We start from the raw sequence: 16,467 nt of genomic DNA, 5'->3' as shown, positions 1-16,467 counted from the left end.
AGAGGGGGTTTGTGTAATGCAGAAGATCCGGTACTGGCTGATGATCTGGGTGGGGGGGGGGGGTGTCAGGGGCTGGGGCGAGAGGGAGTGCTTGGCTTAAAGGAGTGGAAGGCGTGCCGAGCGGGTCAGCGGAAGGTTCAGGGGTGGATGGCCGTTTCAAGGACTGGGGTGGGTGCTGCAAAGAGGGTGGGGAGGGGGGAAGGGGGGAAGCAATAATCAGTGGAGGTAACACTAGGTCGCAAGGATGGATTGGGGGGAGGGGGTGCGGGGTAAAGAGAGTTAGAGCAGCGTAGAATATTACGGATCATTGATCCTTGGCATTTCCAGCAGAGGTGGTGGAATGTAGACTGCAGTGGCACAATGATGAAAGGTCAGTGGCACAAAATGAGTGCATTAGGTTGGAATCCTGGCGACAACAATGTCCAGAACTGAAAGAAAAAGATTCACTTCATTGAGAACATAAATAGCCTGCAAACCTAGCATGACCACAGCTGTCCGGAATTAGCTCTGCACCAGCTCTGAGAGATGGAATAATTTGTCTGCATCACCACACACACATCCACCAAACAAACACACACTCTCCCCCTGTGCATTGTGACCTTCGAGGTTTTGTCCCGTCAAGATTGTGATTCACCAGGCAGTCGGTGAGGGGAGGAGGGGAGAGGAGGGGGAAGGAGGTGAGGGGCGGAGGGGGGGGGGCCTTCACTGTGGTTACCTCTGCTCCGTCCTGTGAGCAGATGGTAGCTGCCACAGCGTCACGTGACTCACCCTGACAGTCAGGAGGAACAGCATAAGAAGCCCGGTCTGCCTCTGCAATCATTCCAATCCCAGTCTCGGGTCTGACTGCATCCTTCCTGCATCAAGGACAAGGAAAGATGAACAGCCTTTACCTACTCTTGCTGCTTGGATTGGTGGCTCAGACTCATTGTAGAGGTAAGCTGTCTCTTCGTAGCTGAAGAATTAATCAGCTCTGATTGACACTGAAAAATCTGCAGTATGGAAGAATATGCATCGTACCTTGCAGGGATGCAAAGCCAAGGAATGTTTATAGTGTGCAGCCGTTTTTTGTAATGTCAGGTCATTTGTTGAATTATTGACATGATCTGTTCTTGGTTCCTGGCAGTCTCGGAATCTCAGCTGCGCATTTTGCAAAGAACAGGTTGAAAGGTGCTTAACTTCTGCACCATTTCACGGGCCACAGCTCCCTTGCAGTCGAGCTGCCCTCTGCAGCAAACAGGCGGCGTCCTGTGCTCACCCGGGGCTGCAGTGCTCCCCACCTGACTCTGAAGGGGGGGTGGGGGGTTACTTCCAGCTGGTCTACCTGGGGTGGAGGCACTGGACGCTGGCCCCAGCAGCGACCTTGCCACACATCCGGTGACATTGACAGCTGGCAGAAAGAAGCCTTTCCAACTCCCCTCCTCACAGCCCCTCTGCGGTGCTTTGGTGACCTTGTGACCTGATAAAGCTGGAGGTACTCCTACCTCCTTCACAAGGATCCCATGACTTTGTACAGTCTATGCCCCTCCACTTCCCCAGCATTCCCTGGGTGGGAGCCAGGAACCCCCACCCCTTGATTTTTTTCCTGAACTGAAAGGGTTTCTGGAGAAGGTCAAGTCAAATTAACTTTACCATCATCTGATTGCATAAGTACAACCTGATGAAACAGCATTTTCCGGTCCTCGGTGCAAAACACGCAGACATACGACCAGACATAACACGCACAGACAAACAATATACACGCAGGACAAGTCTTCATAGATACAATTAAATAAATAAATAAAAATTGCTTCATAATTATGAGGGCTTCGGATGGTGAGTGTGAGCAGTTCATCCTGCCTTGCTTCTCCCCCACTCCTCCCGCCATTACCTTTTTCTTCAGACGCCTGCCAACATTTTTCCATACCTTGAATAAAGCCTCAAGCTGTAAACGTCGTTTGTGTATCTTCCTTTGCTCTATAAAATGCGCCATTTGACCTGCTGGGTTTCTCCAGCGATGCATTTCCACTTCAACCACAGTGTCTGTAGACTTGTGTGTTTTACCTCAGCCTGGTGGGGCTGGCTCTGATCCTCCTGTGTCTCTTCCCCAACGGGAGCAGCTGAAAGATGCCATCCTCCACAATTTTACGTGTCCACTTCAGAAAACGATCCCAGTAGATCACGTTGATGGGGTGTGGGGGTGGGGGAGGGCGTCACCGCGAACAAGAGAGGGCAAAGCTTCAGCAAAAGACAATGGGGAGTGAGCAGAGCGTTCCTGGCCGAAAGGTTGAGACAGTGGATGCTGCTGATGTATCGGGGATTTAGCAGGTCATCTCCATCATTGCACAGAATGTGAGCCTCCCCCCCCCCACCCCCCTTCTCTGTCAGCATCCGGCAATGGGACAGAATGATGGAAGAGCAGAGGGAGAATGAGGGAAATATACAAATACTGCATGTAGTTGGAAACATTGGGCAAATCTCTCCATGGTAGAATTGCCTGTCCGTAGTGACCTTTGGTCATTGACCTGGCAGGAAGTACCTCTTTAACATTGTGTGTTTCTTTTTCCCAGTGATTTTGAGACACTCTGAGGAGGAAGATGGTGAGTTTCCCCAACCTTAAAATGTGTTGCTCTTCTCACCTGGAGATTCAATTTTAATTCCATTTTGATTTAAGATCTGTATCTAATTGTTTCTTCTTTGTTCATCTGTAGATCAATGGGGACCTGCTGAAGGTTTGTACTTTTGGAATTTAAATGTAATTAAAAATGGCCTTAATTATTCTGTTCATGCCCTGCAACAACTAGGACAAGAAATATAATTTGTTCACACACAGGATATCTTCCCAAACATCTCACACCTCCTGGAGGCTTGGAGTGGGGCATGTGTAAAGGATGAGTATATGGCAATCCACACTTTTTCTCAGATCCATTTTTGAGATGTGAAAGAGAAAGAGAGAAAGTGAAAGAGAGAGAGTGAGAAGGAGGAAGGAGAGGGGGAGAGAGAGAGAAAGAGAGAAAGGCAGATGGAGGCAGTGGGAGAAAGGGGGGATAAGAGAGGATGAGGGAGAGAGGGTAAAAAGAGGAGAGAGGATGAGGGAGAGAGAGAGAGAGAGAGAGAGAGAGAGAGAGAGAAAACCAGAGACAGGCAGGTGGAGACAGTGGAGAGCGAGAGGGAGAGAGAGGGAGGGGGCAGGGAGAGAGAGAGAGAGAGAGAGAGAGAGAGAGAGAGAGAGGGAGAGAGAGAGAGAGAGAGAGAGCAAGAGAGAGAGATAGAGAGAGAGAGAGAAGAGAGAGAGAGAGAGACTAGAGACAGAGGAGAGGGAGGGTGAGAGAGAGAGAGATGAGAGAGAGAGAGATGAGAGAACCAGACAGTGGAGAAAATTGGAGGGGGGTGTGGGGGGAGAGAGAGACAGAGACAGCGAGAAAACCAGTGACAGTGGAAGAGAGGGAGTGAGGAGAGGGATGAGGGAGAGAGGGGGTAGAAGGAGAGAGTGAGAAGAGAGAGAGGCTGTTGGAGCAGTGGAGAGCGAGAGGGAGAGAGGAGGGAGGAGGGGGAGAAGAGAGAGAGATGAGAGAGGAGAGAGCAGAGAGAGAGAGAGAGAGAAGAGAGAGAGAGAGAGATGCCAGAGAGGGGAGAGAGAGGAAGGGGTGGGGTGGAGGGGGGGGGTAGAGGGAGAGGAGAGAGAGAGAGAGAGAGGAGAGAGAGAGAGAGAGAGAGAGAGAGAGAGGAGAGAGAGCCAGAAAGTGAGAAAAAGGGAGGGGTGGGGATGGGGGGAGAGAGAGAGAGACAGTGAGGAAAACCAGAGACAGTGGAGAGAGAGAGAGAGAGAAGAGAGGATGAGGAGAGAGACGGAGAGGAAGGAGGGATGGAGAGGAGAAAGATGTTAGAGAGAGGGAGAGGGGAAGAGGAGGAGTAGAGGAAGAGGAGTAGGTCAATGAGGATGAGAGTGAGAGGGTGAGAAAGAGAAGCAGGTGAAAGAGAGAGAATTAAGAGTAGAATGAGAAGGTGAGAGATGAGCGAAACAAGGACTGGCAACCCAGTATCATTCCATGTCTCAGCTCTGCCTTTTGTTTGTCTACCTACTGCTTCCTTTTATCTATGTTACACTGATAGGAAGATAGAAGAAGAGAGAGTGAGAAGGAGGAGAGGGAGGAGAGAATCAGGCTGATTCTATATTAGATGAGTAACAAGCAGATGCAAGAGAGAGAGAGAGAGAGAGAGAGAGAGAGAGAGAAATGGCAAGAATTGATAAGCCTTTGACGCTCTTATGCCTGGAGGGGTGGGGGGTTGCAGGGGTGGGGGGGGGGGGGCTCTAGTGTATTCTCACATTGTTCACTTCATTGCTGTTGCTCTCAGCTGGAGAGGACAGGGTTCTCAATAAATCTTTGACTGCACCATACTGCTCCTCTGCTGTAACTAACACCTGACTCCACGGGTGACCAACTTTTTAATATTTAATTTAGACACACAGCGCAGTAAAAGACCATTTCGGCCTATGAGTCTGTGCTGCCCCATTAACTTACACACCTGATACAGACACGTGGGCCGAAATGGCCTGTTACCGCACTGTGTGTCTAAATTAAAATTAAAAATTAAATGTTTGGCCACCCCTGCTACATCCACTCTGCTGTAACTAATTCCTGCTTGGACTTCACCATCCCCTCTCCAACCTATCCTCTCAGAGACTGAACACTCCATCCTCAGTAGAGGCCTCACATTCGACCCCCCTTGCCCACACCATAACGTTTCCATGCACACCATGATATTGATTTCTTCTTCCGTTGGCTCTGTCTGCGCATCCACGACTCTCCCCTCCCCACTACAGATCTCTTCTCTCCCTTTAAACCTTCCTACTCCCTCCTGGACACCTCGTTCCCGACCTTCTGCTTGCTCTGGACCTTTATATTTCCAGTTGCTGCTGTGACATCAACTGTATAGACTTCACTACTCCCCTCACTCTTCCAATCTCATCCCCGCTGAATGCCTGGCCCTCCACTCTCTCTGCACCAATCCAAGCCTCACCAATTAAACCCGCAAACAAGGGTGGTGTTGTTGTGGTCTGGTGCACTGATCTCTATCTGGCTGAAGCCAGATGACAAACACTTAGACACCTCCTCTCACTTACCCCTCCAACAGGACGCCACCAAACACATCAAACCACTGTGTCACATGACATACTCAGCTGTTCGGGTCACCTCCCTGGCATGGCATTAAGTCCACGTGCTCCTGCCCCACCGAATTGGTCTCCACTTACCTCAACTCTCTTTTGTCCCACCTGGACTTGTTCTTCCCCACCTGCATCTGGGACACTTCACTCGCCCACCATCACTTCAACCGCTTCCAGTTCCCCAAACTCGATATCCAGTCCCTGTACATCTCCACCCCCCCCCCTCCCCCATACTTAAGGCCTCAAAGCCATTCATCTCTTTCTGAACAATAGACCCAACCAGCACCCCCCTCCACCACCACCCTCCTCCGGCTGACAGAGCTTGTCCTCACCCTCAATAACTTCTCCTTTGACTCATTCCACTTTCTCCAGGTTAAAAGGCTGGCCATGAGTACCTGCATGGGCCCCAGCAATGCCAGCCTTTTTGTTGGATCCATGCTACAAGCCCACACAGGCAAGGCCCCTCAACTCTTCCTCCACTACATTGATGACTGCTTTGGTGCTGCCTCATGTGCCCATGAGGAGCTCATTGACCTCACCCACTTTGCTGCCAACTTCCACCCCAACCTCAAATTCACTTGATCCATCTCTAGCAACACTCTCCCTTTCCCTGATCTCTCTGTCTCCATCTCAGGAACAAAGTCTCAACAGACATCTATAAACCCACCAACCCCCACAGCTACCTCGACCACACTTCTTCACACCCTACACCCTGTAAGGATTCATTCCATTCTCTCAATTCCATTTGCACCTGAAAGTGCGTTTCCATGCCAGACCATCAGAGATGTCCTCCTTGTTTAAACAACGGGGTTTTCCCTCTACTACTATCAACTCGGAACTCACCCGCATATCCTCCATCGTCCACACATCTGCCCTGGCCCCCAATCGCAACAAGGACAGGATTCCTCGTCCTCATGTCCCACCCACCAGCCTCCACATCCAGCACACCCCCCTCTGCCATTTCCGCCACCAACTGTGTGATCCCACCACCAGACACATACACCCCTCTCTTCCCATCACGGCCTTCCACAGGCACTGCTCCCTCAATGAATCCCTCGTCCACTCATCTCTCCCCTGTGACTGAATGAGATGCTTCGCTTGCACCCACAACACTAGGGTCACTAGGGTGGGTGCGGGGGGGGGGTCGAACCACAGTGGGTGACACCATCAGAGAGGGTGACATCAAAATGACTGTCTATATAATTTTTGTTCAGTGTTTCAGCAGAAATAACATAACATAATGTAACATAACATAACAATTACAGCACGGAAACAGGCCATTAGGCCCTTCTAGTCCGCACCGAACCAAACACCCCTTTCTAATCCCACCTCCCTGCACAATGCCCATAACCCTCCATCTTCTTCTCATCCATATACCTGTCCAACCTTTTCTTAAATAATACAATTGACTCCGCCGCCACTATTTCTCCCGGAAGATCATTCCACACAGCTACCACTCTCTGAGTAAAGAAGTTCCCCCTCATGTTACCTCTAAACCTCTGCCCCTTAATTCTTAACTCATGTCCTCTTGTTTTAAACTTTCCTCCTCTTAATGGAAATAGTCTATCCACATCCATTCTGTCTATCCCTTTCATAATCTTAAATACTTCTATCAAATCACCTCTCAACCTTCTACGCTCCAAAGAATAAAGACCCAATCTGTCCAATCTCTCCCCATACTCCAGATGCTTAAACCCAGGCAACATTCTGGTAAACCTTCTCTGCACTCTCTCCACTCTGTTTATATCCTTCCTATAATTAGGCGACCAGAACTGCACACAGAACTCCAAATTTGGCCGCACCAACGTCTTATACAATCTCAACATCACCTCCCAACTCCTATATTCCATGCAATGATTGATAAAGGCCAGCATACTAAAAGCCTTCTTCACCACCCTATTCACGTGAGTTTCTACCTTCAGGGAACGATGTACCGTTACTCCTAAATCTTTCTGCTCTTCTGTATTCCTCAATGCTCTCCCATTTACCACATATGTCCTATTCTGATTCTTCTTACCAAAATGAAGCACCTCACACTTATCAGCATTAAATTCCATCTGCCATTTTTCAGCCCACTTTTCTAAGCAGCCCAAATCCCTCTGCAATCCTTGAAAACCTTCTTCATTATCCACTATTCCACCTATCTTAGTATCGTCAGCATATTTACTAATCCAATTCACCACCCCATCATCTAGATCATTAATGTATATAACGAACAACAATGGGCCCAATACAGATCCTTGAGGCACACTACTGGTCACCGGCCTCCAACCTGACAGACAATTATCCACTACCACTCTCTGGCCTCTCCCTTTCAGCCAATGTTCAATCCATTTGACTATCTCAAAATTTATACCTAAAGACTGCACCTTCCTAACTAACCTTCCATGTGGTACCTTATCGAAGGCCTTACTGAAGTCTATATAGACAACATCCACTGCGCTACCCTCATCCACATTCCTAGTCACCTCTTCAAAAAATTCAATCAGATTGATCAAACATGACCTTCCTCCCACAAATCCATGTTGAGTGCTCCTGATCAGACCCTGTCTATCCAGATGTTTATAAGTACTATCTCTAAGAATTTTCTCCATTAATTTACCTACCACAGACGTCAAACTTACAGGCCGATAGTTGCCAGGCTTCCTCCTTGAACCCTTTTTAAATAATGGAACCACATGCGCAATGCGCCAATCCTCCGGCACTATCCCCATATCTAATGACATTTGAAAAATTACCGCCAGAGCCTCTGCTATTTCCTCCTTCACTTCTCTCAATGTCCTGGGGAAGATCCCATCTGGTCCCGGAGACTTATCCACCTTTATATTCTTCAAAAGCCTTAAAACTACACCTTTTGTAATCTCTATATTCCCCATAATTATTATTTTTTATAAAAATATCCATGTAGTTCTTTGTAACAACAAAAACATTTTTCATTAGCTCAGCTTACACGTATTAATATATCTACAAGGCTGAAACTCATTGCTCATTTACTTTTTGAACCAGTCAGAGCTGTTGTTATGGACCCAATGATAACGACGCTTTCAATCATGTGGTTTTGTCTGCACATGCGACCAGCAAGCGCTGTTGTTTTTATAGATGCCGATTTTTGTCAAATTTTCTGGTGTCTTAGCTACAATATTGTGGCCATTCCCATTTGGTTTCTTACTAAATTTTCCCGTTAACCACATGAGAGTATGTAAATGTAAATGCATTTAGTATGATGTTGCAATTTAAAGGTGTAATTTTAATTTTGCTTGTTGTTCATCTCGCTACTATCGGGAATTATGACTTATGAGTAACATTAGGTACTAAAAACTTTACTGAGGGTTTTGGATGGTCTCGTAGGGGAGCAGATCCATTGAGGGGGGAGGCATGACACAACGAGTTACCACACTGGGTGTCGCCAACCCTAGTGATGCCACTGGCCCACAACTCCTCTCTTACCACCATCCGTGGTCTCAAACAGTCCTTCCAAGTGAAGTAACATTCCACGTGAACCTGCAGGGGTCGTCTTCTGCAGCTGATTCTCCTGTTGTGGTCTCCTCTACATTGGAGAGACTGGGTTCAGACTGGGAGCTCGCTTTATTGAGCACCTCAGCTCCATCCCTCGCAACAGCGTGGATTTCCCAGTGGCCACCCATTTCAATTCTCCATCCCATTCCTCTGCTTGCATGACTGTCCTTGGTCTCATGCAATGCCAGACTGAGACAACACCTCCTTTTCCCACTGGGCCCATTCCAACCAGATGTCATTAATATCGACTTCTCTGGCTTTCGTTAACCCTCCCCCCTTCTTCTCCTGTTGCCTTTCCCTTCTCTGTCTCTCCCTTCCATCTCCATTCACAGAGACATGATAAATTCTGACCTCCTCCCTTATCATATTCAATTAACACCTTTTGTTGGTCTGGATTCCTCCCCTGTTGATTGAATTCTAAGACTTTCTGAGATGGCTCCTGGCTTATTCTGCTTATTCCTTGAAGAAGGGCTCAGGCCAGAAACACCAGTGATATATCTTTGTCTCCTACGAGCGCTGAGAGACTGGCTGAGTTTCCCCAGCATTTCGGTGTTTTTACTACAATTATTTTTCTTTGATCTCTAATTGCTCTCCTCCCTCCCTCATTTGGATGGGGAGATGACGGTTCGTGGATCTCTCTCTCTTTATGTAGTGAGGGATGGGGGGGCAGAAGATGGTGCTAATAGTTGGGGAGCTGGGTGCATCGGGATTAGCAAAGCCACTCTGATAAGGGTCATTCTGACAGTCAGTGCATCCATTTGCCTCTTCCTCCACTGAATGTTTGGGGGACTAAGATCTGGGAAGGCCGGGCACCTCAGGATGTGGACAGCCACAGACTGGAGAATCTGGGGCAACCCCTTAACAATGAACTTTGGCGCATACACGTTGTCAATTTTCCAGCACTAATTCATGGAGCACCAGAATTGATTGGGGTGGGGTAATTTTTGGGAGCAACGATTGGTCCAATAGCCCGTCCCCAGTGTGGTTTCCATTTCAGCCCTATTGTAGGCAAGGCAGTGTTTCCTTCATGAAACGCAGAAGACTGCAGGCGCTCTGACTGTAGTAAAAACACACGGCAAATTTGGGGCCACAAGCATCACTTCACTTGTGAATCTGCAGGGGTCAACTGCTGTATCCGGTGCTCCCATTGTGGTCTCTACATTGGAAAGACTGGGCGCAGACTGGGGGGATCGCTTTGGTGAGCACCTCGGCTCTGTCTGCCACAATAGTGTGGATTTCCCATTGAACCCAATTCCCCCTTGCCAACATGTCTGTCCATAGCCTCCTGCACTATTAGACTGAGTCCTCCCTCAAATAGGAGGAACAGCACCTTATCTTCTGTCTGGGCCCCCTCCATTAACATTGACCAGATTCCATTAAACCCTTCTGTTTAATTCCCCTGTCTCTTTTTCTCTAGTTCTGCTTTATCTTCCCTTTTCCCTGTCTCCTTTCGCAGTGCCCCAATCATATCTAATTAATGTTGGTCTGGACTCCTCTCCCTCCCATTCTTCCCACTTTCTCTCTCCCAGTCTTTGTTCAGACGCCTGCCTGCATTTTGCTTATACCTTCAGGCCTGAAACGTCAGTGATATATCTTTACCTCCTATGGACGCTGCGAGACCGGCTGAGTTCTTCACGCATTTCTGTTTGATTTTTGAGATGCAATGGGCCAAAATGCCTGTTTCTGTGGTGGATGTCTCCAGGATATCTAACAGATCCTAAAATACGCATTTGGGTTGGGAGAGACATCCAATGGGAACATCCCAGGGCTGTTGGTGTACGAGTTTGTTCAGGTGTAGCAGCTGGACCTGATCCCATCCACCCTCCCCCCTCCGATCTGACTGATTGAGGGAGTTCTCATTGTCCAGTCACACGCTCCTTTTTGAAGCTGTGATCCTTTCACATTCTTCTTCCATTTTATAACCAGAAACTGCTTTGCATTTCAGATTCCAAGGAGAGCGTCGAGAAGAAGATCGAAGGGTTTGGATGGGGAGATGACGGTTCGTGGATCTCTCTCTCTTAATGTAGTGGGGGATGGGGGGGCAGAAGATGGTGCTAATAGTTGGGGAGCTGGGTGCATCAGGATTAGCAAACTCTTCATTTGCCTGATATCGATTTCATGTGGGCCATCAACAGAATGGAATGTAGGTGGACACAAAGCAAGTTCAAGTTCACGCTTCTTGCTACATGAATCGCGAATCCAGTGCGAGAGGACGTTTGGCGGCCTCATACATGGAAGACACCATATAAAATCTAGAGATCAGTTGGTATGGAGTAAAAGGCGATGTCGTTTTATAATTTTTGGGTTCATTCCGGAGTCTGATAAGATCAGAAATAAACTCTGCCTGAATCTGATGGTAACCTCACACTTGCAAAATCTTCTTCCTAACAGGAGGGATTTGAAGAGAATGTGGCTGGGGGAGGATCAGTCTTCTAATATGTTGGCTCTAGGAGTTATAGATGGAGTTGATGAAAGGAAGGGGGGTTGCGTGATGGCCTGAGCCATATTCACAACCCTTTGCCGTTTCCTGCGGCCTTGGATGGAGCAGTTCCTGTCCCTTGCAGTGATACACTCTGGCAGAACACTCTCGACGATGCGCGTGTGGAAGCCGTTGACATATGCCGATAACTTTCCACATTTACTCAGTGTTCTGAGGAAGAAGAGGTGCAGAAGGATCAAGTTCCAGGGATTATGAGGCACTGGTGAGACCTCGCTTGGAGTACTCTGGACAGTTTTGGGCACTTCATTTAAGAAAGGATGTGTGGATGTTGGGGAGGGTTCAAAGGAATTTCATTAGGATGATTCTTGGAATGAGAAGCGATTGCCAGCTCTTGGCTATTAGTTGGAATTTAGGAGAATGACTTGCGATCTCATTGAAACATTTTGAATGTTGAAAGGCATGGACAGAATTTCCCATGGTGGGAGGGTCTAGGACAAGAGGGCACGACCTTAGGGTTGAAGGACGTCCGCTTAGAACAGAAATTTGTAGGAACTTCTTCAGCCAGAGGGTGGTGAATCTATGGAATTTGCTGCCACGGGCGGTTGTGGAGGCCAGGTCATTGGGCTCATTTAAGGCAGAGGTTGGTCGGTTCTGGATTAACCAGGGGATCAATGGTAATGGGGAGAAGGCTGGGCAGTGGGATTGAGTAGGAAAATGGATGAGCTCATGATTAAATGGTGGGGCAGAGTCAATGGGCTGAATGGCCTATTTCTGCTCCTATGTCTTATAGTCCAGATTGAGGGAAGGATGGGTGCTGATGGATCTGTGAGAAAATGCAAACATCCAATTAGTCATTGTAAATAGCAAATGAATTGGATAGTTTTCAGGTCAGTATGTATACAGGACTGAGATAAAATAGGAGGTTGACAGGCCCCTGCAACACAATATTAAACATCTAAATGGGGAGAGAAGGAACAAAGAAATTGAGGAGAGAGATTCCCAATTCAAAGCAGCAACACATGTAAGTAAAGACACACACTGTGGAAACTCAGCTGGTTAAACAACGTACTTTATGGAGCAAAGATAAAGGTGCATAACAACGTTTCGGGCTTGAGAAAGTTGTTGATGCATCTTTATCTTTGCTCTATAAAGTACACTGACCAGCTGAGTTTCTCCAGCATCATGTTTTTACTTCAGTCACGGTATCTGCAGACTCTCTTGTATAACACGGGAAGAACATGAAGATAATTCTCAGGTCGTGGAGGGATGAAGAGAGATTAAGCAGAAGGACAAAAGGGATATAAGGACATATATCATTGAATTGTTAAACAGAGGAGTAGCCATTCACTCCATCAAATCGATGCAAGCCCCTGATAGAGCAATCCCTTGAGGCCCATTGCATGCTGGTTGATTTGAGAGCCCAATCTAATTCTCAATTCAGGGCACGTGTTGGCAGATACTTTCAGATTAAAACTACATCTTGTGTAAAATGAAGTTCTCCTCCGGCTTTGTTCCAAATGTTACGTCTGCCTCTCCTGGTCTTTGAACTATTTGCCATTGGCTACAGTTATTTAAACTTTAGTAGCACTCTTTGAACTAACCTGCCAAGTGTCTCTGCTCCAAGATAGAAAATCCCATCCTCCCCTGATCTTCCTCCCAATACCCTTCGTCCCTGGAACCACTCCACTAATTGGTGGCATGGTGAACAACACTGTTCCAGCACCAGCAATTGGGAATGGGGTTCAAATCCAATGCTGTCTGTAAGGAGTTTGTACGCGTCTCCCCGTGTCTTTGTGGGGTTCCTCTGGGTGCTTTGGTTTCCTCCCACCATTCAAAATATACTGGGACTGTAGCTCAATCGGCTGTAATTGGGCAGCAGGGACTTGTGGGCTGACACATACCGTGCTGTATGTACAAATTAAAAAAAAACTCTCCATATGGTTGGGAAACTGAAACTCTCCCCCTTGTGTTTCAGACTCTGTCGAGAATGAGAGTGGGCCGGACTCCAAAGGTAGTTCTCCTGATCTGTGAACGATGCCTTACCGGGGTAGAGTGAAATGTCATTAAAATGGGGGGTGGGGGTGGGGGAGAGATTTAGATTAAGAGTCAAAGTGAAATAGCTGTGACTTGTCAATTGAAATTATTTTCTTTTTTCCAGGTTCTGCAGAGAAGGAGAGTCATTCTGTAGCTCAAGGTATTGATATTTCTAATTTCACTGCCTCCCTGATGAATGATCCACTGATGATTCTACCAATGAGTCTGGGAAAATATTGGAATCTGCCAGCCGTAGCTGGAAATCCAAACCTGGGAGCTTGGAGTCAGTGCTGGGTTCCCTGTCCTTGTATCTGTAGAAATGGGAGAGCAGAGAGTGTGGGAGAGGGGCAACCTCATCCAAGGACACCAGTCCCTCAGGATACTGGGCTTGGCTGGCTTGAAACAGGCAGGTCATGAATTTGGGGGAGTGAAATCCTGGAAAATTCGGGGAAAACTGAAACTCTCCTCCTTGTGTTTCAGACTCTGCCGAGAATGAGAGTGGGCCGGACTCTACAGGTAGTTCTCCTAATCTGTGAACGATGCCTCACTAGGGTAGAGTGAATGTCAACTTGGGGGTGGGGGAGGGGGGAGGGTGGGTTGGGGTACTGTTTAACTGCTCTGAAAACACTGGATAACAAAAATTTTTTTAAAGGCTTGTTTCCTGAAAAATCTGAACATATGATAGACAACTTCATGCTGAACACAAAGATAATTTCCAATTTGCTGTATCTCGTAGGAGATGGGAGAATCATTAAATTAACTTTTATTGAATTGAGCACGTTTAATCGCATCATGACGCTGACACATTGCATTACTTCAACTGACCAAAAAATGTTTTGCCACTGATGTTCATTTGTACTCAGCATCAGATGCCTCTCCTGTCAGTGTCCAACAATAGTCGGCCAGCACTGACGGATTCCAGTTGCCCCAATACCGCTTTTCCATGGTCACAATGTCCTGGTGAAACCTTTTGTGGTGAACTGCTGTGCCCTTGGTTACCTGGCTCCGCCCAGCTCTGTTACTGTACCCGTGGTTCCTCCCTCTTGACCCTTTAACCCTTCCCCTGAAAATTTGGGTCACAGCACAGGAGATGAAGTCCAAGTTTATCGTGAAGAAAAGCCTGTTGATCAGTGACTCATTCTCAGTCTTTTGGATTATTAACAGTGTGTCACCTTTCACCATGTTCGTCACTGAGGGCACCAAGATCAGCCGGGAAGGAGTCCAAGTGCGAATCCAGAAAATGAATTTTCAAAGATTTGTTGCACTTTCATGGTTTTATAGGCTTGAAGTATGTTAAAAATAGCAGGAAATCACAAAAATAGGTTATATCTAAAAAACGGTACGTGATAGGCAAATGTTAAGGTGATTTTCACGATCAACTGCTCAAAATCCACAAAGTGTTGAGGAAGTAAAATCTTCATTGACCAGTGTAATGGGACGTAGCATTTCCTGTGATTAGTGGATTGAAATTCATCTTTCTTTTCTAGATTCTGCAGAGAAGGAGAGTCGCTCTGCAGCTCGAGGTATTGATATTTCTGATTTCACTGCCACCCTATAACGTTCGTTGGTGAATCATCCACTGACAATTGTACCAGTGAGTCTGGAAATCTGTTGGGATCCACTGGCCTTGGCTGGAAACCCAAATCTGGGAGCTCGGAGTCAGTGCTGGGCTCCCTGTCCCTGTATCTCTAGAGGCAGGAGGGCAGAAAGTGTGGGAGAGGGACAACCTCTTCCCCGGGCATGAGTCCCTCGGGTTACTAAATATGAATGGGACTTGGTTGGGGGGTCAAATGTTGGGAGGATGCAAACCTGGACCCACATCATCTTGTCTCACCACCAGGAGAGAGATCCTCTCATGCCAGAGACACCGGATACAAGCATAAACATTGGTATAAGCAGCCGAACTCTTGGCCTGATTCAGTGCTGTAAATTCAATGTATTTCTGAGTCACTAATCTCACTGATGATGATGCCCACCCAGCTCCTGGTGGTGTCTGTGTTCACTGTGGGGGGGTGGGGGGGGGGGGTAGGATCTTGGAAAACCATTTGGGGAGCTATACACATGGTCAGGGAACTGAAATTTCCCTCCTTGTGTTTCAGATTCTGCCGAGAATGAGAGTGGGTGGGATTCTAAAGGTAGTTCTGATCTGTGACCAATACCTTTACCAGCATGTAGTGAGAGGCCTCAGAATGGGAGGTGGGGGTTTAAAAACCTTCTTGTGTTTGGTGGATTGAAATTCTTTTCTTTCTATTCCAGATTCTGCAGAAAGAGAGAGTCACTCTGCAGATCGAGGTATCAATGTTTTTAATTTCAACATCTCCCTCTCATCATCCAATCACTGGGAATCTGCTGGGATCCACTGGCCTTGGCTGGGAACACAAATCTGGGAGCTTGGAGTCAGTGATGGGCTCCCTTTTCCTGTTATCTGCAGAGAAAGGAGGGCAGAGAGTGTGGGAGAGGGACCACCCCAGCCCGGGACGCCAACCCCTTGGGATATGAGACGTGCGGAGCTTGGTGGCAGACATTGGGCGGACACTAACCTACATCCACAGTGACCTGACTAACTGTCAGGAGAGAGACTCTCTCGCACGGCAGGCACGAGATACAGGCCTTGGGGTCCTGAGGAAAGGCCAGATCTGAGTCCCAACTTCAGCTGGGTCATGGGGCGATGGGAATAGGTACCAGATCAGTGAAGGAGCAACATGTGAGTTAGGATAAGGAAGTGACACATTACTCAGATGCCCCTAGATCTGTGAACGTTTTCCATTGTGTAAAACAAACACGGATTTCCTTTCAGATTCCAAAGAAAGTGGCAAAAGGAAAATCAAAGTGATTGGATCCAGAGAAGATGATGGTTTGTGGCTCTCTCTCTCTCTCTCTCTCTCTCTCTCTCTCTTTCTGGGGAATTACTGAACGAGCTGCTATATGGGAGCTGGGTCTGTGAGAATTAGCAAACTGTTCATTTCACATCAAACCCACACGCAGTTAGGAAGATGGACAACAAACTGGCATCAAAACATAAATGTTTACACCAGGACAGATTCACTCAAGGGCTGAAGAAACTCAGCAGATCGTGCAGCATCTATGGGTCATCGACACATCTGGCCACAGCCTCATGTACAGTCAAAGTGGAAGGACAACACCTGGTATTCCGTCAGCTCTCTCCACCAGACAATATCCACTAATACCCCTCCCCTGGCCTCTCTCTCTCTTCCCCTGACCCTCTGTCTCCTTTCCTCCAGCTCTCTACCCCCTTCCCTCCTGTCTCCTTATCAGAGAACTACCCCTTCACCCTCTGCCTTCTCCCCATCAGCTTCTTTCTCTTATACCCTCC

The 16,467-nt window shown here is 47.6% G+C and overlaps 1 protein-coding gene across 4 annotated transcripts in view; it reads left to right on the top strand.

Annotated features, from left to right (window-relative positions):
- The first annotated feature begins 721 nt into the window (after positions 1 to 721).
- LOC138748198 (protein starmaker-like) overlaps positions 722 to 16,467 on the top strand; it is a 101,382-nt gene continuing 85,636 nt past the window's right edge. For 2 of the 4 annotated variants that reach the window (XM_069907987.1, XM_069907985.1), the window contains exons 1-10: positions 724 to 933; positions 2,547 to 2,576; positions 2,688 to 2,708; positions 10,605 to 10,658; positions 13,075 to 13,110; positions 13,258 to 13,293; positions 13,614 to 13,649; positions 14,621 to 14,656; positions 15,390 to 15,425; positions 15,931 to 15,987. In XM_069907987.1, coding sequence (XP_069764088.1) covers positions 876 to 933; positions 2,547 to 2,576; positions 2,688 to 2,708; positions 10,605 to 10,658; positions 13,075 to 13,110; positions 13,258 to 13,293; positions 13,614 to 13,649; positions 14,621 to 14,656; positions 15,390 to 15,425; positions 15,931 to 15,987 — 400 coding nt within the window. In that variant the 5' untranslated portion in view covers positions 724 to 875. Of the gene's footprint in view, positions 934 to 2,546; positions 2,577 to 2,687; positions 2,709 to 10,604; positions 10,659 to 13,074; positions 13,111 to 13,257; positions 13,294 to 13,613; positions 13,650 to 14,620; positions 14,657 to 15,389; positions 15,426 to 15,930; positions 15,988 to 16,467 lie in introns of all 4 variants that reach the window. The other 2 variants (XM_069907988.1, XM_069907986.1) reach the window with 2 other exon arrangements.

Source organism: Narcine bancroftii, chromosome 13 (genome assembly GCF_036971445.1).
Source record: "Narcine bancroftii isolate sNarBan1 chromosome 13, sNarBan1.hap1, whole genome shotgun sequence".
In the NCBI taxonomy this organism is placed as follows: domain Eukaryota; kingdom Metazoa; phylum Chordata; class Chondrichthyes; order Torpediniformes; family Narcinidae; genus Narcine; species Narcine bancroftii.
The sequence above is the reverse complement of the archived record's forward strand: the minus strand, read 5'-3'. Positions and strand labels throughout refer to the sequence as shown.